We start from the raw sequence: 23873 nt of genomic DNA on the forward strand, positions 1-23873 counted from the left end.
CCCAACTGCTAGCCTATAATAAATAATATATTAAATTAATTTATTTACAGTAGCAGATAGGTCAAAAGATCAATTACACCAAAAGCAGTTATCTTAATTGGCAGTTTATAAAAGATACATGTGATTCAATTGTATCCACTTGAATTATCAAGCAATAAATAATGAGCTGACAGAAAAGGATCAGTGTGGTATCTGTTACATTACACACTCCTTCACTTGAGCCACAAGTTAAAAAATAACCAAAACCCTCCCTATTTTACAGATCCACTTGGAGATGTTCTCAGGAATGCCTGGAGACTCACTTTCCTTAAAATATCTTGTGTTTCTCAACATACACCTTCAATCAACATGAATCCAGACATAATACCAATTACAATTTCATATACTTTTGGAATAAAATTTTACAAGACTGAAAAAACATTGTAGATAATTCATAACTATAGTATTTGCAACACCAATCCATTCTCCACAACAACCAATAAACACTGATATGCTAAACAATTGACATAAAATCCCAGATTTCAAATAGCATCCTTAAATTAATAATCTGATACAAGTCAAACACTCATTCTCACTGCTAATGGCCAACATACACACGAAGGAAAAAGTACATTTGGGCTGCAAAGCTTGTAACAGTTTCAACTTATTTTCCCATGAGACTTCACAATCCAAATAATTTACATAGAAAGTGAATATCCCTAACTTCATCAAATATGCTAACATGTACCATACATACTCGAATATTGTGTGAAGTTCCAAGAAAAAATTTTGAGGTCTAAATCAAATATATATAACAGTATCTAATGCAAGGTTACAGGTATAAAACCATAAAAACCATTATATTGCTTTCCTTTTCATTACTTTGGCTTTACCTTGTCAGCTATTATGCATGTTAACTAATAAATTTCTTAATAGTTTTGCAACCCCTAAATACAGTGGACCCCGTATTCGTGGGAGATGTGTACTAGACACCAACCCCCCCCCCCCCCCTCGCCCTATTAACCCTCCACGGCGTAGTTAACCCTTACAAAAATGCTTAAAATGGCCTATTTTGTTAGTTAAAACTCAAGAAAAACCCACTACAAATTTTTATACTTAGTTTTTTTTAATAGTTTTATCACAAAAAGTGCATTTTATGATGAAATTGATAAAAAAAACCACGAATTTGTGGATATTTCTCATAGAGAACTACTGCGAATAGGTAAATTTCCTGCGACAAATGGGGTTATGTGTTCCAGAGAGAAATCTGCGAATGTGTGAGTCCACGAATACGGGGGCCCACTGTCCAGATATTTTCAATGAGCTTTTTTCGCTCAAATTCAAATACAAATATTTTAATTAACCTTAGCCAACCATAAACAAAATAATAAGTAGAATTCTGAAAATTTAATAATTACATATTTATATAATATATCAGTAATATTTTAGGATTAGTACCTAAATTTCATCTTGCCTCTTTCTTCCAGACAGAGGAGAAGCAAGAAAAAGCAATTAAGCAGGTATTAAATAATTCAGTCTAAATATTTTATAACAAATTCAAGAGTAAAATTTTTTTATATAAGATTCAAGGGTAAAATGTTTTTTTAGTAATATTTATATAAACTTTTATGACTTCTTTCAAGTGTCACAGAAATGAGCAATATGGTTTTGTACAGTAACATACAAAATAAAAAAAATGCATTAAGAATGAATGAACTTGATTAAAACATGCATCACATATAATAAAATTTATCTACTTTGTTTGTATGGTGTTTTTACGTTCCATAGAACCAGTGGTTATTCAGCAACAGGACCAACGGCTTTACCTGACTTCCAAACCATGTTGAAAGTGAACTTCTGTCACCAAAAATACACATCTCTGACCCCTCAATGGAATGCCAGAGTTGAAATCACGGCCACCGAGGTGGCAGGCCAAGACCAAACCGACCGTGCCACTACTAAACACACAACAGGTACATTTAGCTACATTAAAAATAAGAGACCGTAATATCAGAAAAATTTTTATAATCCAAGGTAACTTTAGTTAAATATAAAATATCAAATACCTAACTTGCAACTCTTTGCATTATGACAAGGAAGTATTAACTTATTTAATATAAAAAAGTGAATCACACTCACAGGGCCACACAATGCTCAAGTATATATGGTAATCAGAAGTTTCCTTATTCATCAAATTCTCAAAATCAACAAAAACACCCCTAAGCTAACTGAAGATAATGACCATTAGCAAAACAACAACTTACACATTCCTTCTTTGCATGAACTAATCCTAAAATACAGTTTGGTTTTACATTCACATTGTACTATAATCCTTTTACCACAATATTCTTAAAGTTTGAAATCAGTAAAACATTTCCTTAACATCTGTAAATTACTGTATACATTATTTATCAAGTAGCTAACTAATGGATGGCACTATATGACAAAATATCAAATTCAATATAAAGTCTCACGCAATAACAAATGTTGATTTGATTCATGCAGCTATTGGCTGTGCTGAAATGTGCAAGACCTGTGATCTCTTCATATACTGAAATGGCACCTCTTCTTACCTGCTCGGGTATATCCAAGCTAGCATTTAACCTTACATGCAAATAATAAATTACCCAGCCCATTTTACCAAATGATTACCCTTCCATGAATGATTTAAAGAAAAGGCAATGTTTTATCATGGGCTAATTATGGTAATGTCTTAATATTGGATGTAACTGATTCTTTTAATAACTTTATTACAAAACAATGTATTGAAATATTTGTCAGTTCACATTAGCAGAAATATGTGGCCCAGAAAAATGTCTGTCTTGAATGTATCTTATACTGTATGTGCAACATTGTAATTTATTGCATTTAATTGACACTACTGAATGTATATAAGCATAAGAATGCATGTAAGTCTCTTACAACTTTTTTCTTATATATCTATGTTGCTTAATGCCTTTGTTTTCTTACACATATATTTACCATACATGTACCAATACTCCTCTTTTTCCTGTATATAAGTAACTAACTATAAGGTCTAACTATAAAAGCCCCTCAGTGTAATTTTTCTCTGGCAAGCATGTATGGCAATTAAAACAAATTTATCTAATGCTTGAAGTCATTTTAAAGTTATAACTTTCAATATCTTTAGAGCATCAAAAGATTTTCCGATTATTTTTCAAATTTGAGTATCCCACAATGGCTTCATATCTGGCATTTGTCTCACAAGAGAACTCACTCCAAAGCACATGTAATGCCTCAGACTGAAACTCCACGCTAGTGTATGTCTCAGAGCGAGACTCCACACTAGAAATTGAACACATACTTTCATTTCTACTTATTCTCATACTACCTACACTTTATTTCTATACAGGGCCTTTCAAAACAACCATATCATATTAGCATGTTATAAAAACTCACACATTAACTTCAGAGATTCAAAAACTACTTGAAAAAATTATGACAAAAGTTAATTCAGGAAAATATAATTAATTTGCTTGCAATATAATAATACATTAATCTCAAACCTAAGAAAATATTTGAAGGAACTTGATACACCAATAATATTTAAGACTAATAACTACAAAAGGATACACTTATTTCATTCTGAGTTTTGTGCTTTGAAGCAACATAATAATGTAGAACTTGAAAATTTAAATATTGATGCACCATAAAAATACTGTACAAACATTTCCATTTTCATCAAATCTTCAATGCCTATGCAGAGGAGATCTTCAGTATTTTGTCATTACCCTGAAGTCACTAACTTACTCAAAGAACTAAATTTCATTAAAAATTTTGCACATGGATCATATGAGTTCTAAAGGACTTGCTACAGCATATCCTAGTTTCTGCTGATTTCAAACTACTGTATTCCAATTACTGCTTTAAATCAGACAAAATGTTATACCACATGTTCTCATTAATCTTTAAAATAAAAAAATAAAAAACATAAAAACCTAGATAACCACCCCAGTCAGTATCCATTGCATATTTAATTCTTTTAATTTGACTCAAATTCTTGGGCAAAAAAAAAACCCTAGACTATTAATTGCCAAAACACAATTGAAGAAATTATGGACTTCTTAAAAAATTAGCTTTACATTAAAGCAATACATTATAAATCAGCTCAAGACAAAATCTGCAATGCACAATTGCAGAAATATATGGACTTGGTGCTGTATACAATTGGCTTTACACATACATAACAGCAATAACAGTTAATGAAGTCAAATATTTTTACGACTGCTGATTGTTCTTATTATGAATGCTAAAAAAGTATCATAATATCTGTATATGAAACGAAAATTTATCACACTGCATTTAACCATTGGTAATGAATGCCAAACATATTTCATAATTATATATAAAAAATATTGACCTCTCTTGGAATAGGACTTGTTTAAAAAAAGCTGGTACAGTGGACCCCATATTCGCAAAGGATAGGTACCACACCCGCCCGCGAATAGCTAAAATCTGCGAATACATACAAGCTTAAAACCCCTCTAAAAACACTTGAACTGCCTATTTTGACAATTCAAAAACAAAAAAACCTTTAAAAATGCTTATACTTGAGTACTTTAATAGCTTTATCATAAAATGTGCATTTAGTCACGAAAATTATATGAAAATATAGTAATTTGTGAATATATTTCTCAGTGAAAAATGCTATCACGAATAGGCGAATTTTCCGCTAATAATGTGTATATATATATATATATATATGTTCCATAGAAAAATCCACTTATGAGTCCAAGAACAGTGGGGGTCGACTGTACCGTTTTTCCTACGTATTCTGTATTTGCACTACTATAGTCTGTGATTTCAAAATAATGACCCACTACTTTAACTAATGCAGGTCTCCATGTCAGTATTGCACTGGAATTAAGTTGTGAACTCAAAATAATTTGCTACCTTGAAAGTAATGAAAGTTTTCATACCAGTTGTATGATATTCAGCCACCTTACCTATAGACTTTCTTTACTCTTTGTATTAAATGATTCAACCACGCCAGGAAGCAGTAAAAAAGTATTTGACTGCAAAGCTATTTAAATTCTACATATACTGATTTAACTTGCATTAAGTAAGTAATATTCAGCCTTTAAATTTACTCAATGAAAAGTAACTAATTAGTTTACACAATGGATGTCTGAAAGAAGTGGTGGTGGTGTTCAAACAGATATAAAATTCCTCCATATGTGAAATCAGCAACCTATTGATCTTTTCTCCTGTAACACCCTTCAGCGCACATCAGTGGCTCAAAGTCTTTGTTAATTTCAAGATACCAATTATCTATTCACATAATTATTCATAAAATAAGAGAAGCAAGAGAGTGAATGTCACTCACATTAATGTACAAGACTTAACTATCCATGTACTATATACGTACTGTAATTACAACGGCAGAATTTTGAGTGAATATCACTCATAAGTTCATTACATCAAACTCCATGGAGCTTACCCAGATCGTCAAGGTAGGTCTCGACAAGCTTCACTATTGCAGGTCATCTTCAAGCCAAGTAGGTACAGAGTATTCTAATCTTGTGATCAGTTTCTCCAAGGCAACATTGTAGCTCTGATAAAAATCCTGTGCAATAAAAAATATATTTTTGTAATCTTGGAAAATATTATAATTTACTGTAAATAAAAAAAATGTGTTTTCTTGACAAAATAACAATGGCATCTGTGATGCCACTGTTCCTATTTTTAATTTGCATTTTTTATCTAAGCTAAATGATAGTTTATGAAGGTTGGCTAGCTACCATGTCATCCTAAACCTGTCTGTCGCCCTAAACCTTGTCCAACACCACCATTCTAGCCTGATATTATGACTTGATTTTTCCTTGCTCAAGCTTCTTCCTCTTCTCCCAGAATAATTTCACGCCTTGTTAGTAATTCGTACATCAACTTTGACTTATGTATATACTGTACACTATATTCTAAAATTGTGTAGGCAAGCTCACTGAAGGTCTTAGTATATCACAACCTGATCCTAATTTCTGGTCCTCATGTATTTCTGGCATATTTGCAGACATCATCCCTTCTGACTATCCATATTTGCTTGAAGTCCAGTAACTTTTAATAAATTATACATAAAACTGTACTGCTTTTTTCTAGGTTTGCTAATCTTCCTCCTGCCTTTGATTTTGTTTTGAATTTCTTCTTTGTTTTCCTATTTCATCTTGCTTTGAAATGTTGATAATAAATTTGACATTATTTATCAGAAAAGGTGTGAAAACTCCATAATGAAATCCATGGCTGGGATGTGTTGGGAAGATCTTATTATAAATAGGGAAGCAGCACAGATGGAGTTTCCAACTTCAAAAACAGAACAAGTTTTTAAAATCTGAATTGGTCTGGACATGTGAGCAGAAGAGATGAGCAATTAGTTAGCTAAGAGGTAAACAGTACATAGGTATGGCAGGTTGCTGACAAGTGGGAAGGGGTTACACAATATCATTGAGTAAGGGCATGGAAAAAGACCTCAACCAGTCACTTCAGTAATTGTTGGCATTAATTTTTCAATATGCATACAGTACAGCATTCTTTCATACCGAGCTGTATATACTATTATATATACCAAGTATACTCATGAAAAACGCCATCTCGCATATCGTGCAACCCCAAAATTTTCATCCTTAAAAAATGATTTTATCATGTATCTCATGTATTATACGAGTTCATTTTATGAGACCAAATTACAATAGGCTAACCTCTTTTCCTCTATCTCTTTATCTATCCATCTTCTAGGCTAACCACCTTTTCTCCATCTTTTTATCCAATCTTCTAGTTAAGTACATTTAAAAAGTAAAAGAGAATTCTAAAAGTATTGTTAGTAACAATATACTCATTGTATAAACATGTACAGCCATAAACAACCGAATGAGAAACAACTGTTTTGCTATGAACAACCGAATCAGATAACGACAGCTGTTTTGCTTGCATTTCAGCCATGACACGATAGTAAAAAATTACCGTAGTTATGTTACAAATGATGTTAAGTAGAATAGGACTGATATATTTCTACCTTGATGGGCAAGGAAATATACTGATAAATTACTACTGGAGGGAAGAAATGATTGGAAAAGAAATATACTGATAAATTTATGTTGCAATTTGTAGCTGAAGCTGAGAAAACAATGTTCATGATACTAATGACTATTATTGTGCATCAGCAACATGGATGAAACTCCCTTAAACTCCGGCATGGTACTATTAAACTTGAGCATAAATAAAATTTGAGAGAAACGTGTTTTAATCAAAACTATTGGGCATGAAAGAACACGTTACTGTTTTCACTCTGATAAAAAATAAATATGTAACGTTTGTATTATGATGAAACCAAGTGAAAATAGCGAACAGAATCTGTAGACTTTTTTACGCATTAAACATGCACCAAGACATCTAGTAACAAAAAAAAAAAAAAACTAAGTTTAGTTCACAACGATACATATTCAAGTTGCATGTCAACTTGTGAATACTTTGTATAACATAAAATAACCTTTTCCCATATAAATAGAGTATCTAGAGATTCATTTATGCTATCTAGAAGCAAGAAAATCGCTCGTTACGTGAATACATACAGTAATATGTGTAAAATACCAATTCATTTTAATATTGCAATAATAACATTATAAAAGCAAGAGATAAAATATTTTATCAAAAGGTTCAAGAGGACACCAGAGATCTATGATACTTTTGGGACAAAACCATAGGCACAGCTTATTGCTGTACCTAAAGTATTCATAAACATTAATTTAACCTGTCAAGTATGCAAATGATAAAAAATGACAAATTTTTTTATCAATTTGTATTTTTTCATAACTAACAAACCTGAGGTCTTAACATTAGGATAATCTTCTAGCACCAGCTGGAAATCTGGTAAAAAAAAAAAAGAAAAAATCTTGGAATAATCCAGGAACTATTGGCATATGTGCTTGCTCGCAGGGTATTTGGGAGCTCCCACAATGCCTTGGGCATTCCATGACCACATCAGTTACTCTTCCAACCCAGTTTTGACTGTCAGAGGGGTGGTTTGATTAAATATTTGTCATTTGTTCATAGTTTACAAAACAAACCTTCAATCTTGAGATTAGGATAGACTTCCTCATTAGTGGGAGGTAAGTACTCTTAACTGACTGGGAGTCTGCCACCTTTAGTCCACTTCCAAATAAAAATATTCCAAGACAATTGACTACAACCTCAGAACCTATGATATATGAGAATCTATTGGTTCACCTCTCTGGGTGTTTCATACAATACGTAACAGTTCATTGCATTGGCAGAAGATGGAGAGCTATCTGTCCTCATAACAAACCCACGTATCCTGTATGTGGATTTGTTATCACCCCACTCCTTGCTACAGAGTGGTGTGTTGCTACTGAAAAGTATCTTATTTTATTGATTACCTTACAATAAGGCTGTCTCACTCACCTATATCTTGTCTGTTCCAGCTCATGATGATATTCTTCCTCTTACTGCCCATAGGTAAAGAAGTAGATAGAAAACGTAGGAAAGAAACGAGACAAGTCATCGCATTCATTCTACTTTCATACCTTCATCTTAGACTTGATACTAACTGACCCACCAGGGGTACTGGATGAGCTATACCACTTGCTGAGCAGCCACCACCAGACGCGAGGAAAAAGTATCGAAGGAACTATGGGCAACATCCTTTAAATTGATGTAGCCAAACACCAACTTTCAAAATCCTCTCAACGGACATATTTTTCTTAAATGCCAAAGAGCAGCTCAGGCCCCTGATGTGAGCTCTAGCTCTCACAAAATTATTTAACTGTCCAGATTCTGTCAAATGTGCATTCCTGATCATTTCTCTTAACCAAAATGATATTGTATTATTGGAAACTTCTTTCTTGACCTGGCCTGGCCTGTATTCACAAAAAACCTACGACATCTAGGTCTGAGATGCAGAGTTCTTTTTTAAGTACGTACGCTCGTAGTACCCTGACAGGACATAACATTTCTTCAGGGTCATTATCCACAAACTCTCCCAAAGAAGGTATAGAAAAGGAAACAAATCTGTCATCTGCCACTGATGGATTTTGAGTCTTGGCTATGAATTCTGGTATAAATTCAAAGACTATCGACTTCAACCTCTGGAATGTTTCACCTCATTGACAGATCATGTAACTCCCCTACCCTTTTGCTTAATACTGGAGCCAACAAGAAGGCTGATTTTAGAGGCAAGCTTCTGTTCATGCCTTGTCACAATGGTTCATATGGGGCTTAGTAAGGCTATCCAATACCATGGTTAAATCCCAATCAGGAGACTTTAGTTCCTTCGGGGAACAGGACTCCTCAAAATTCTTCCCGGGAAAGTGGTCTGTTTACTGTGATTGGTGTTGTAAACAGTCTTTTTCCATTCGGAACTTCTATTTAGCAGTTAGATGATTTTCTGATATACCTCAGAACAGAAATACAATTTTCTGTATCTCCCATAAAGGGATACAGGGTTGCACTAGCTCTGGTTCTATGAATGAAAGGTTTAGACATTTCCTCTTCATGGGAAATAGCTTAACATAGCTATTTCCCATGAAGAGGAAATGTCTACACCTTCATTTATAGAACCAGAGCTAGTGCAGCCCTGTACCCCTGTATGGCAGATATAGAAAATTGTTTTTCTGTTCTGAGGGACATCAGAAAATCAGCTAAATGCTGAATAAAAGTTCTGAATGAAGAAAGACTCCGTCTACGACACCAATCACGGTAAACCGACCATTTTCCCTGGTACACACTGTCGATGACTTTGATATATCATGCCATCTGCAATGCTGCTTTTTGAGAAAAGCCTCTCGCTCGCAGGAGATACTTAACAGTCTCCACCCATGAAGAGATGGGACTACTGACTGATGGTACCTCTCCACTTGTGGTTGATATAGTAGGTTGCTCCAGGGAGGTAATTCTCTCGGCACATCTATGAGTTCTAACAGGTCCGGGAACCATTCTGCCTTCCGCCACAAGGGGGCTACCAGAGTCACCTTGAGATTCTGAGACCGAATCACCTTGTTCACAACCTGATGGATTAGACAAAACGGAGGAAATGTATATACGTCCAGATTGTCCCACGGATGTTGTAAGGCATCTTCTGCTACTGTTTCTCTGTCCGGTACTACAGAACAATATATCTCCAACTTCTTGTTGTATTTGTTGGAGAACAGGTCTATGACCAGTCTTTGCCACAAGATAAAAAACATTCTGTCTGCAATTTCCTGATACAAGAATCTGATCCCGGTGGCTCAACTTGTCTGCTATTACATTCCATTCTCCCGGAATATATCTGACCCTGATGCCTATCATGTTTTCTACAGCCCACTGAAGTTGAACTGTCAAAAGGTGTAACTGTCGAGATACCAAACCTCCTTGCTTGTTTGCATATGCTACTAATGAAGTGTTGCCTGACATCAATACTACTGAGTGCCCCTTCACCCTCTCCCGGAACTCCTGTAGTGATAGAAATGCTGCTTTTAGTTCTAGCACGTTTATATAAAGTTCTCTGTCCTTCTGGCTCCTTTTTCCCAAAATCATCAGCTCCTCCAAGTGAGCACCCCAATCTTCGAGTGACGTATCCAAGAACAGCAAAAGATCTGGAGAGAATTATTGAAGGGGTACTCCTACTGTCCTGATTGTTGTCTTGCAACCGCCACAGTAGATCATTCCTCACCTCTGTTGACAGTGGAATCTGCCCATATGGATGATCTACACTTGGTGACCAAAACTCGTCTACTGTAAAGACTGAAGGTGTAGTCTCCTGTATGGAACTAACTTCTGCAAGGAACTTAGAATCCCTAGAACTACTTTCCACTGCTTAGCTGGTTGTGTTTCCTTTCCCAGGAAGGAATTCACTACTTCTTTGCACTTCTCTCTCCTCTGATCTGAAGGGAAAGCTTTGACCTTTACTGTGTCTCTAATCATCCCTAAGCACCTGCCTCTGACTGGGATCCAGACTCGACTTCTCCAGAGTTATCACAATGCATAAGCTGTGACAAAACTGAAGAAGGAAATGTCTGCTTTTAAGTTATCAATCCAAAAAACAGAACTCTGAATTGCAGCGGTCGTAGGATTGGGGAACCGTGAATCCCACGGTTCCCCAATCCTACGACCGCTGCACCTGTGTTCTTGTCTCTCTGACGGCCATTGTTGGCTAGTTCTTGAATAGCCACCAGGTAAATGCGAACGTCTAAACCTTTCAATGCTCTTTGACCTAGAGCGAGAACACTGACTATTCCTCCAGGATGACGGCTCCCTTGAAGTACATAACTTACGTCATCACTGTTTCTACTATCGTCAACAACGGCCGTTGGGGATCTTGACCTTGATCTTCTTGTCCCAGGCTGAATTGACACTTCAACCGGTGTATTCAGCAGGGTTACCAATGCTGCATTATTTGACCTTTTCATTGGAGCGTTATCATCTTTCCTCCTCATCTTGAAAGGTCTTACAGGAGAGACTGGAACCTACTCCCCAGTCTTCAAATGAGGCAGGTTTACAAGCTTAAAAACAAAAAACTTAAAACACAAACACATGTACTCACCTCAGACTCAGGGTGAGAAGCTGCACTGCTGTCCGCTGGATATATAGCTAGGCTAGACTAGGCTGGACTAGGCTAGCCATCGTAACACAACACACAAACAACCGAACAAGGACAACAGCCACACAATTCAACAACTATACAACAAAAGACCACTGCACTAATAAATCACTATCCATACCAAAAACCAATTACCTGAAAAGTCAACACACTGCCTACAATATCAAGGAACCACAACAAAAACTCCAACAACTCATCTACACCCCAACAGAACTCACAAGCACAACAAACTCAACAACCTTCAAACATACAATACCAACAACAATTCAAACAACAGCTTCAAAAACCACAATATAACTGACCATCAACAATACTGCTACGACCAGCACCGGCTCTCCTCTCAGACTCTCTCACTTCTCCCGACGCATGTAACAGATGCTCACTACTGATATACACAGTGAGCGCCACAACAGACACACGCTTACGAACACCATTAAACCACTCCCATTTATTTCTCCACCAATCTCTCCCTCTCTCTCACTCAACCGTCAAAGACGTTGTCAAATATAAACTACCATTATCATTCCTCCATATAAAGATAGATGCATACCAACTCCTGATTCCCAAAACAGCTGTGGAGTATCCTGAAACGTCTTTCTCATCACGGTTAGCACAGTAATCCCAGCTTCTTCCACCCCAGTGTCCGTTGATCCCTTCAGCCGTGACGACGTATCCAATTGACGGCCGCCATTTTGCTTTCCAGCACTAGCAACTACCTGTTGCGCTTTGTTTTTGATAGGATGTGACAGTCCTAGCTCAAAGATAAAGAAGAAATTAATTTTCTCCTCTTGGCATGAGGATTAGCCAAAGTGTCGCTTATCTTCCAACAATTGACTGGTGCACACACTAGAACTAGACAAATTAGAAGAACAAAAAGAAGACAATTTACGCCTTTTCTTCTTGACTGTCTTCTTTATCTTCTCTTCCAAAGATTGTGATTTCTCCATAAATGTGTGTGCTACCGAGTCTAAAATTGTAGCTGCATCCATCGACAATGAAGATGTGAGTGGAAGTAGGCTGTGACGTTATGGTAGATACCATGTTAGATTGTGATGTCACTGAGGGAGCAGGCTGTGATGTCACCACACTTGATGGAAGACGCTGATACTGATGGAATCCCTGCAGGGGGCTGCAAACTTAATTCCTAAATTCTGTATACTACATTGGAATCATATGCGCCATTGCAGCTGTCATAGCATTCACCCCTATAAACTGCAGACCAGGAGGAGGAGGGATACTCACAGACGGATGACCCGGAGGGAAGCGTGGTGTCATATAGTAAAACAACAACCCATCCAAGGTTGGTACCCCCGATAGGCCTAATGCCACCCCCATCCCCTCCATTCTGTGCGTATCAAGGAGCTGAAACATACGAAAAAGATGGCAATGCTCTCCCTCTCCCATCAGGGAAGAAGGGAGCATAATTACATACTAAATTGCCCAAAACCCCTCTTGATGCCTCCAACAACAAATCAGAAGAAACCGAAGGGGTATGTGAAACATCAAATACTGGTGATGAAACATAAGGAACAGCATCATGCATGGTCAGAACAAAAGAAGCTGAAGACGCTTGGTTATCCAAAGATGGAGGCGTTCCTTTCTCTTATACTGACCCTTTCAAAAAATCTTTTCCTTTGTTCCATCAACCAACAATGGCAAACTGAACATGGATTAGTAATTGTACATAAGTTTTCTCTGCACCTACTGCACACTGGGTGAGGATCCGTAGACACAGAAGTTAAAAATCTCAAACAATGGAACCCACTCACTTCAGGGCATTTCCTTTGTTTCTTGCAAGATCCCAAATAAAGCTTCTTTGGTGAGGCACAATTCTCCATGATCTCTCACAACTTGTACAAACCTACAAGATCACACACACTAAGCACACCCAGAGAAAAGATAGAAAAGAAAAAACAGGCAATAAACCGGGATTAAAGAGATAAGAGTAATCACGTCCTCTCTTAAAGGTGGTAAAGAAGTAACCGATTCGCTCACAGGATGTCGAAGGCATTGTGGGAGCTCTCAAATACCCCGTGAGCAAGCACAGATGCTAATAGTTCCTAGATAACAAGTTTTTTTATTAATTTTATTTATCTGATTTCCAGCTGGTGCTGAAAGATTATCCTAATGTTAAGACCAAAGGTTTGTTTTGTATATAAACAAAAATAATTTATCTCTTACCATTATTCTTCAGAAAAATTAGTCCCCAATATTGCTGGCTTTCTATGAATATTGCATAATTTTATATCACAAAAAAAGACTACAAATTGAGAACTGATGAATAACTCCTTAATGTGTGCTAATAAAAAGTTAGTGTAAATGATGTTTTGAATTCATGACAGCCTTAGCAGTTGCCTACAACCCATGGATTCAAAACTGCTTGAACTAAATTTAAATCTTACCTTAAGCACTTTTGCCTCAGATTCATTCATTGGTGGATATATTCGTCCTTTGCCACGACCAAGACATTTTGTCTTGTCTTCCTCAATGACCTGGCAGAAAAAGCCTTTCCTCTTATCATACCTGGAAAAAGATACACTGATGTACGTATAACTCTGGGATGAACATACTAGTAAGAAAAACAAAAATCACTTCATTATGTGTAGTCATCACCATTATAGGAAAATGAAGACAAATAAATTTCAAATAGTACCTTAAATGCTCTGTGTAATTATAAAATGGCTCAATATTCAGAAATCTCTGCAGATCATTCATGATTGAGACAGGATCATTTCTGAGTTCTTCTCCATCAATTATTGTCAGCTGTGATGCAGGAAAGTAATCCAACCACCTTTCTATGTGTTTGGCATACATGCCCGGATTTAAACACTTATTTCGCAGGTCCCTAAGTAGCCTTGGAGCTTTGTCTGTAGCTGTTATAACTTCATAAAAGGTGTACTGAAGAGCAGTCATGTCATGGTGGGCACGCATGTGATGGTACCAAGAATAAGCTCTCCTTCCAGGTGGGATGATGATGGCAACCTAAAAACATTAATTCACACGTTAATAAAAAAAAATTACAACATCCGTTTGAACAGATTACAAGACCCTGAACTTGGGGGAAGGGGGGTGTTGGTTACCATCCAAGCCTACAGTGGTACTAAAGGTCTTTTCAGCATCCCTATTAACTCCATCTGCACTGCATTAACCCTTTTACTTTTCATCCTTCTCCTACATTAGCTGACCAACTTCTTTAAATTTGCCTTCCTCCAAGTTTCACCTTAAGACCAAGTCTACTGAGCAAGTCTTATGTGAGCTTAAAACTTAAACAGTGGTCTTGTTAAAACCGATTATAATCAATATCAGACCATAGCATCTTGTAGGTATACAAACAGTACCCTCATTCTCATCACAAAAAGTATCAAAACCCATCCAGCAAGAAAAAATACTTCTACATAATTCTTCACAATTTGCATAATTATTTTTCCATAATCAAGCACGGCCTCAAAAACATTTAATTTCCACTAATGCACAACCCTTATGTAAAACTGTAACAACCATCTTAATGCAGGTTAAACCAGAACACAGCTTCCAAATATTAAATTTTCATATGGCTGACTCCTACTGATACTACAGTGGACCACAGGTATTCACGGGGGATGGGTACCAGATCCCGCCTCTGCCAATAGCTAAAATCTGTGAATACTTAAAATCCCCCTAAAATCTCTCAGAACTGCCTATTTTGTAAGTTCAAACGCAAGACAAACCTTCTAAAAATGCTTTACCTGAATATTTTAATATTATAATCACAAAAAGTTCATTTTGTCATGAAATTTATATGAAAAACAGTAATTAGTGAATATTTCTCAGTGAAAAATACTGCAAATAGACGAATTTCTAGCAAATGATAGGTAGATATAGTCCATAGAGAAAGCGGCGAATAGATGAATCCATGAATCTTGAGAACACGAATACAGGGGGTCCATTGTGCAAAATTTATACAATTAATATTCAATAAATACATCTGTCAGTTTGATGAACCTTTCATAGGATTTATCATAAAGATTAAGTTTGACTAAATTAACAATTATTAATTTCTACACATTCTAATTATGTATAAAGCAAATAAAGAAATCCAACTAAATCATCAACCTGTGTTTTTAAGAAATCGATTTTCAATTTTCTTAAATACAGACAGCATAGTTATGCATACCTCTACCACAAAGGACAGAATTTTACTATGAATATGACATTTTTATGATAAAATAATTTTATATATGCTTACCAAGTACAGGCAGTCCCCGGTCATTGGCAGTCTGGTTTTATGGGGCTTGTCTAGTGCTGAAAAGCACTCCAAAAATCAACAATTTTTAGCACGCCGAAATACGCCGATTTTCGGTTATTGCTGCCAATGATAGAGTATTAGTACCGATTCATATGTAAAAGAGTTGCCATTAACCGGTTATCAGCGCCCAAACCCGGTTATTGTTCCCAAAAACTGATTATCAGCCACCAACAAGTCCCAAAGATTGCTGATTTTCAGTTATTAACAATTTTCACTGATCAAGCCATCTTAGTAGAACAACCGCTGATAACGAGGACTATTTGTAATTACATAGCTACTACAAGGTTTTCAACCACAGCAGACTAAAAATTCAAAATTCGCATTAGCGCTTCTTTTGTCTTGTGTAGGTGACAGGCCCCACCTACTTTTGGGGACCAAAAGGAACAACTTAGCGGAGAGCTTCAATAATGACAGGGATGGATAACTTCTTGCCAAACCTAAAGTATCCAAAAAACTTAATAAGTAATGGTATTTATACAGGTTCTGGTGCAGAAAATCCCACCAGACTGACACCAGGACCAATATACTTACCACTGATGAAATAGCTGGCGAGGTGATGATCTTTTTGAACAATGACCGAGTCGCCATGCCCTCAGTTGAAGCATGTGGAGATGCATAGAATTTCCAAACATGAGGTCAAGTAGATCTTTTCTGTTGGGATAGTACCTTGGAAAATTCACCAGAAGTGTTAGCAGGTCTAGCCTCCATTCCTTTTGTGGCCACAAAGGAACTATTAGGATCATCCTGCAATTAATAGCTGATCTTTGCTCATTACTTGCCCCACAAGGGTAAATGGGGGAAAGGCATATAATTCCATGTCTTTCCAGTCAATTAATATTGAATCTACTGCCCACGCTTGTGGGTCTGGATTGAAGGAACAATATATTGGAAGACAATAGTTCCTGGAGATGGCAAGAGATCCACCATTGGCTTCTAATCTCCATAGTCACTTGCACTCTTCCATACTTGAGATCCATTCAGTAGGAATTTTATTTTTCAACTCATCAAATCTTGGACTAAATTGCAAAGACTGATTGACTTTGTAGCTCCATTGCCCCATGTAAGACAGTGTAGTCGAATTGTCAGAGAATTAAATTCTGTCACAATTTGAAGTAGATTGTTGACCCATTTTTTAGTTGGGCTTGAAAAAGAAGTATTTCCATCCCCAGACTATGAATTGAAAGAGCTAGAATTATAGTTTAGACATGGGAAAAATTGACTATTATGCCCAACCTTCCAATTAACTGAGGATTAATTCTTTCACTGTCAGAATCCCTTCCAAAGAATTTCCCAAAATGAGCTAATGCCTACATGCAAGAGAACTTCCAAATTTTCTAGGTGCAGCCATCTAAAACGGGACTCGTTACTAATACACTACTCTGTTGAATACAAATTTAAGATACTTCTTGGATTCCACAGATAAAAATGTGGAATTTGGCATCCTTCTTGAGATCTATTATAATCGTCCAATAGTCCTGAATGGCCTTAAGAACTATCTTGAACAATTCCATGGAGAATCTTATAAGCTTCACAAACTGCTTCAGCTTTGAGACATCCAGCACCGGCTTCTGACCACTGTCACCTTTGACACTAGAAAGAGGTGACTGTAAAATTCAGATAACACAAATGCTATGACATTTTTTTCTAGTAATGCTTAAGCTCTCTTACAAGGTTCTGATTTTTTCACAGTTGTGCAAGGGAGCCTGAAAGGCTATCAGGACTAGAGAAAAAGGTATTCTTCCTCTGAATGTGATCACATAACCTTCCTTGAGTACCTGCACAACCCACAGATCAGTGCCTTATTGGTTAGAAAATTATCTAAACTGGCACCTTCTTGGAACATAGGGCTTAATTCTTCATTTTTGCTATATTCTTTCCTGTAACAGAAACACTTTTATGCTGACAAGGTTCCCTCTTCTGGGAAAAGCAAAAAAGGGTGGTGTCAAAATTCCTTTTATGGATCTAAAAACCAGAGGAGAAAATTGCTTCGGATAATTAGAAGCATTAAACTTCAAAGCTTGAATAAGTAAGCCCCTAGTGTCCATTTTGGAAAACTCCACCGAAATGTCTTAAACAAGATCCAAATTAAACAATTTCAAATGTTCTAACTAGTCCAATAATAGGGCTGCTCTTTGACCTGGAGAAGCATTCCTAGACAGCAAATTATGCAGTTGTTCCCTTCTCTTCAGGATGACATTACAGAACAAATTAGCCATCTCTCCGTGCCATCATTATGAGCCAGTCTATATATTTAGGAAACCCAAGAGTTCCTTATCTTAAATGTTCAAATTCCAGCAGTAAGTGTGATGCCATTGTCTTAATACTATGAGCTACAATGCCTAAAGACCAGTCTCATAAATAAAAAAATTTCTAATGAACACAATAGTACCTTAATGAAATGGTCCATTTCATCTGAAGTGAGAACCACAAGACTTGACCAACTGAACAGGCTTCCTCGTGACAGGGTCTACCAAACTGGCAAATTCAAGGGTCAACTGAGGCAGTTAGAAATTACTCTGGCAGCTCCCCAGTTTGTTAATACATACTTGGCATTATTTGAGTACAAAAGAGGAGGAAAAAACCAGACAAAGGGTTTGGTGCCACTAGCTTTCGCATTCAAAGATGCATTGACTGATTTAAAACGAACTTGGCTATAATAAGACTATTGCTTTAGAGACAGCTCCACAAGACTAAATGGGGCGGCTATGTCTTATTCTTCAGCAAATTCTTGATTTACAGAACTTCATGGGTTGTTCATACCTAAACATGAAGTTATCATCATCATTTCCTGATTCCGAATTCCTGTCTGGATCAGGAATAACAGGCAGTGGTTGCTGTTTCAGAGCTGAAAGAAGTCTATCAATCTTTGAAATAAATATAGCTGAAAGACTTTCCAATTCCTCAGTTAATGTCTCTGCTGAACAAGAAATAACTGAAAGTCCATGCACAGAAAGCCTTCATTTTCTCCATATCCTAACCTTTACACTCCTTACATCTATTGTCTAAATCATATGTTTGGACTAAATAACCCTTAGATATAAGAGTGGCCATCATACTTTAATTTAGGCAATCTACTCAAGGAATTCTTTCCTCCATAAATCCTGATGGAACCCTCAAATGATGACATTGTCCTAAGAATACCAATTTAGCAAAAGACCATAAATAACCTGAGTGAAATTCATTCAAAATTGCCAACAGAGTTAACTACAAGTGAGAAGGCAGATAACGGACAGCCTATTTTCCAACAAGGTATAACTATGACATTTTTTTGTCATGTTGGGTAAGGTTTACTGAAATATTTCTCATGGTGTACCTTGCATGGCACTGCTTTCATCCATCCACTAGCCACTCTCTTTTCTCCCCTAAGACTCTTACAATGATATATAAATGACTTGTCACTGGTATAAATATCGTTTAACTTTTTTTATGATGCAAATATCCTTTACCTTTTTTATGATGCCAAATATGGTACACATAAATAAATAGAAAAATCCTCACCAATTTTGCATTGGGGAGAAGGGCCTTCACTCTCTTTGGAACCACCTCGCCTTCAAAGTATGTGGCACTTTTCTCAAACAGGAACTTACTGGATGAATTCTTTGGAACAGGGAAAAACTTCATATACCTAAAATGAGAAAAATTACATTAATGGCAAAATACTCTGATAAAGATTTTAAAAATTAAATTATTATTATTATCACTCAAATTACAATGCCATTAATGAAAGATACACAAATGATAATATGCTAAGTAAAAGTCAACATTCAGTATGCCAAATGTGATTCAGTATGCCAAATGTAGGAAAGACAACAAGGAGTACGGGAAGTGGTAGAGACACCAGCATAAAGTGTGATGAACAACTGCACGTTGTATACTTATGGTTAGATACAAATGCAAATAATCCAACTGGTAACAACACTGACAAATAACAAGTCTATTGGAGTGGAACTGAAATGAGTTTGTATACGTACTTAGTGAAAGATGAAATGGTGTGTGCTAGAAGCAGTAAGCATAAATTAAAGTAGTAGCTCACCGATATAATGGATAGTGGTACACTGTACAACCGGATATATCAGTGTGAAATGGAAATATCAATTTGAGGATTTTTGCCTCCAGATCGAGTGCCGAACTGTTACCTTATTAATTTACATTTCTTTCAACTCTAAAAATTATGCTAAAGTTTTAACTGTCCTGCAGTTTATATTAATAATAAGGCTTTTATCTTACTTTACAGGTACTGTTTGTTTATATAAATAAGTCCCTTTATAGTTCCATTCAGCCACTAAAGACAGTGCTGATGTCAGTAAAACCCAATCAGCTGATTATTTTAAGAATGTAAACAAAACCAGAATGCAAATGGCACATCATTGCTTTGTTCATATTTTTGTAATATGATAATAATACATATAATATGATTAGATACATTAAAACAACACTTTTATTAAAATTATCATTAATCTCAATATAAATTTTTAATCAATTTGTATTCTTCATAGCTAACAAACCTAGTCGTAACTTATGGATAACTCTTCAAGCATCAGTTGGATACCGGTAAAAATTAAAAAAAACATGGAATTGGTGGCAATGAGGTAGGCTGATAGGTTATGTTGTTTTCAAGACACCCAGAGTATATTCAAAGGATTAAAAGTAAGATTTTATTATGATTTTTGGCAATTATTTCGGTTTATGACATGGCATCAGAACGGAACCCCCATCGTAAACCAGATACAGTCTATTGGATATAGCAAGCAAAACAACCTTTATTTAAATCATCAATATACATATAGTTGTACGGTTTAACTTTTGCAAATTATTACTTTTCCGTATATATTTATATACATACAACGATATATAGGAGTTTCCTTTATAATGGAGTATTATTATCATAAAGGATTAGTTTATCCAGACCTCTGAGCTCGGACACTTTACTGTTATATGGTGAGCTACTGTATAACGAACAATAAAGTAACTCAGTGAAAGGTTTTACAAATAATTTCAGTATGTGGCATGACATCTGACAATGCAAATGCAGATAAACACATAGTGGTGGAATCAAGATTTACAAGTTTACTGAAGGCATTTAAGACTAAAAGTATACAGGCGGCCCTCGGTTAGCGGCAGGGGTTCCGCTCCTGGCCGCCGACGCTAAGTGATTTTCAACACTTAGTGATTTAAAAGCCTACGGCCGCTGTACACCTTCTTTCAAAACTCTAGACCAGCCAAAGGCGCCATAATCCCACAACGGCGCAATAAGTAAAATTATATTTATGCAGTATAGTACTATAGAATTTACTGTATAGTAGTACTGTAGAGTATATTAAAGCATTATAAATACTGTAAAGAGAAAAAAGCCTAGCTTTAATCCTTTGGGTGTTAGATTATGTAAAGATATAATAAGGTTTATACAGTGTACAGGTAGCTGTAGTGTTCAAGTTTCGATCATTCGTCTCATGATAGTCCGATTTTATGAGAGACCAAATTACAATGGACTAACTTTATCCATCTTCTAGTTACATAAGTTCAATAACAGCAAAGGAGAATGATGAAAGTATGGTTTTAACGTTATACTCGTTGCGTGAACGTGTACACCCATGAACAACCGAATGAGAAACAACTTTTTTTTTTTCTAAATACAACCGAAGTGGATAACATCTGTTTGGCTTGTATTTCAATCATCATACTACAGTACACTATTACCGTAGTTGTTATAAATGGCGTTATGTATAGAATAGAACTGAGATATCTTAATGTAATAACTTTATTCGCTATTGATCAAAGATCAATATAGATCAAAGATCAATCGGGAAATATACTGTTAAATTTAAACCTAGTTATAACTGAAACTGAGAAAACTGTTCAAGCTGCTGATGACTATTATCGTACATCGGCAACAGGGATAAAACTCCAGTAAACGTATGCCATCAAACACAACCGTAGATAAAGGAGAATTGCGAACGGAATATCGTAATATTTTTACGCAAAAACATGCCGCCAACGTAATCTGTTAACACAAAAAAAAGTAGTTCACATTCACAACGAGACATATTCAATTCATATTTCCCCCTAAAAACACGTATAAGGAAAAATAACCTTGTCTCATATAAGTCAAGTATGTATCTAGATATTCGTTTATGCTAACTAGAAGCAAGAGAATTCGCTCAGAATTGCGTCATGGCAAAACAAACTCGCATTTGCCATCAGCTGATTTCAAACCACAAAATTGGCCTCTCCGCGGAATACTGGCTTAAATTTGCCATAATATTTTATAATACACTAATATGAGAATACATGCAGTATTATTGGATACAGTGAAATAATGTATAAAGATGCATAATTAATAAAATAACACCTTGCATTTTCAGAACAGTGGCGGACAAGAACGAACATGAAAAAACATCCCCTGACAATGTGGAGCGTAGTTACAAAGGCTGCCTTAATTTGTATCTTATTTATGTACAAATATAAAAATACCCTATACGTAATAATTTTCATACACATTTTAAACATAAAAGCATAAACAATTAAAAATTCGACACATCGTTTGCTAAATTTGCACTCTTTTCAACTCGATATTTTCAGAAGAGCAGCAGACGGCGGCTTACAAGAATGAACATGAAAAAACATTGTATATTCGATAACTTGAAGGGCAGTTTCAAAAGCTACCTTTTTATCATATTTCTGCACAAAAATAAAAATACCCTATATGTAATACATTTTCATGCACATTTTAAACATAAAAGCATGAACACTTATAAAATCGACACACCGATCGCTAATTTGCACTTTTTTTAACTATATTTTCAGAAGAGTGGCAGGCGGCGGCTCACAAGAAAGAACATGAAAGTTAACCTAATTTGCATAACCTTTATGGTCTGAATGGCATTTCTACAAATGTATGAACTCGTTAGACAACAGCGCTAGCGGCGGTTAACTGAATGTTGTGCCGTAAAAATACCTTAAAATGCCTTATTTCTTTAATGAATATTTTTCACGACAGCCGTAAAACCGATTCGCCGCTGAGCAATTGTGCTGTTAACTGCGGGCCGCCTGTACTTGGGTATACTTTACAAGAAGAGGGAGGCAAGTGGCATAGGAAAATATGGGAGAAATGGATGCTGACCAGAGTGAAAAACAAGAAAGGATACTGATGATTATTGGAGCCAGACAGCAATTCACAAGATAATGAGCAAGATAGTGGATAATGAAAAAAATCATCAATTATCTAACCTCATAAAAGAATAATCTAATGTAAAAATAATGATTATGAAGAATGACTCCTCCAGTATATGCAATATTTATGATAAATGAATTTTCTAACAGATTTATACAATTTTCATTCTAAATTTTTAACAATGAATTATAACCAATACATACAATAGTAACAATTACAGCAAATACTATATGTGAGGCAAATTCACACACAAACCCCAATGTTCAACTAACATTGCATACATAACTGCAATAGCACTCACCAGTCAATGCCTTTGAAATAGTTCTTCCCATTAAAGAATTGTACTTCTTCAAAAGTTTCAGGAGACGGATAATTGGCAACAATGGCAGGATGCATGGCTAGAAAGGTATAAAGTGCAGTTGTTCCCGTTTTCTGTGGACCAATAACCAGGAACTTTGGAAGCTGCTCACAGCTCTTATTTCTAGCCCAAATTTCAATGTGCCTGTGATCAGCACATGGATTCTGGAAAGAGCACATATGTGATACTAAACAACATTAATAACTCCAGTGTAATTAGCACTAAAGTCTATTCACTTCAAGCAGACTGAAATACAATTCAGAATATTACTCTTCAGTCAATATGAGTAACATCTACAGTTTTATAATAGATATGGTTTAGATGCAATTCTTTGCATAAATTAAAATTCCCCTTAGGGTACTACCAAGGGTGGTATAGAAATTCAACACTATTTTCTATTTTTTGTGTTAATTTATATAGCAAATTGTATGGATATCAGCAGAATGTATTCCGATTTATTTTCTTGTATAGA

At 35.9% G+C, this 23873-nt stretch overlaps 1 protein-coding gene across 1 annotated transcript in view; it reads right to left on the minus strand.

Moving 5' to 3' along the window:
* Window positions 1-1025: 1025 nt before the first annotated feature.
* LOC135195668 (bifunctional heparan sulfate N-deacetylase/N-sulfotransferase-like) overlaps window positions 1026-23873 on the minus strand; it is a 77642-nt gene continuing 54794 nt past the window's right edge. Inside the window, exons 6-10 of the mRNA XM_064222049.1 lie at window positions 23345-23565; window positions 19371-19497; window positions 14241-14569; window positions 13990-14110; window positions 1026-5566 (exon numbers count right to left, since the gene is read on the minus strand). Coding sequence (XP_064078119.1) covers window positions 5474-5566; window positions 13990-14110; window positions 14241-14569; window positions 19371-19497; window positions 23345-23565 — 891 coding nt within the window. The 3' untranslated portion in view covers window positions 1026-5473. The remainder of the gene's footprint in view (window positions 5567-13989; window positions 14111-14240; window positions 14570-19370; window positions 19498-23344; window positions 23566-23873) is intronic.

Source organism: Macrobrachium nipponense, chromosome 16 (genome assembly GCF_015104395.2).
Source record: "Macrobrachium nipponense isolate FS-2020 chromosome 16, ASM1510439v2, whole genome shotgun sequence".
NCBI lineage: Eukaryota > Metazoa > Arthropoda > Malacostraca > Decapoda > Palaemonidae > Macrobrachium > Macrobrachium nipponense.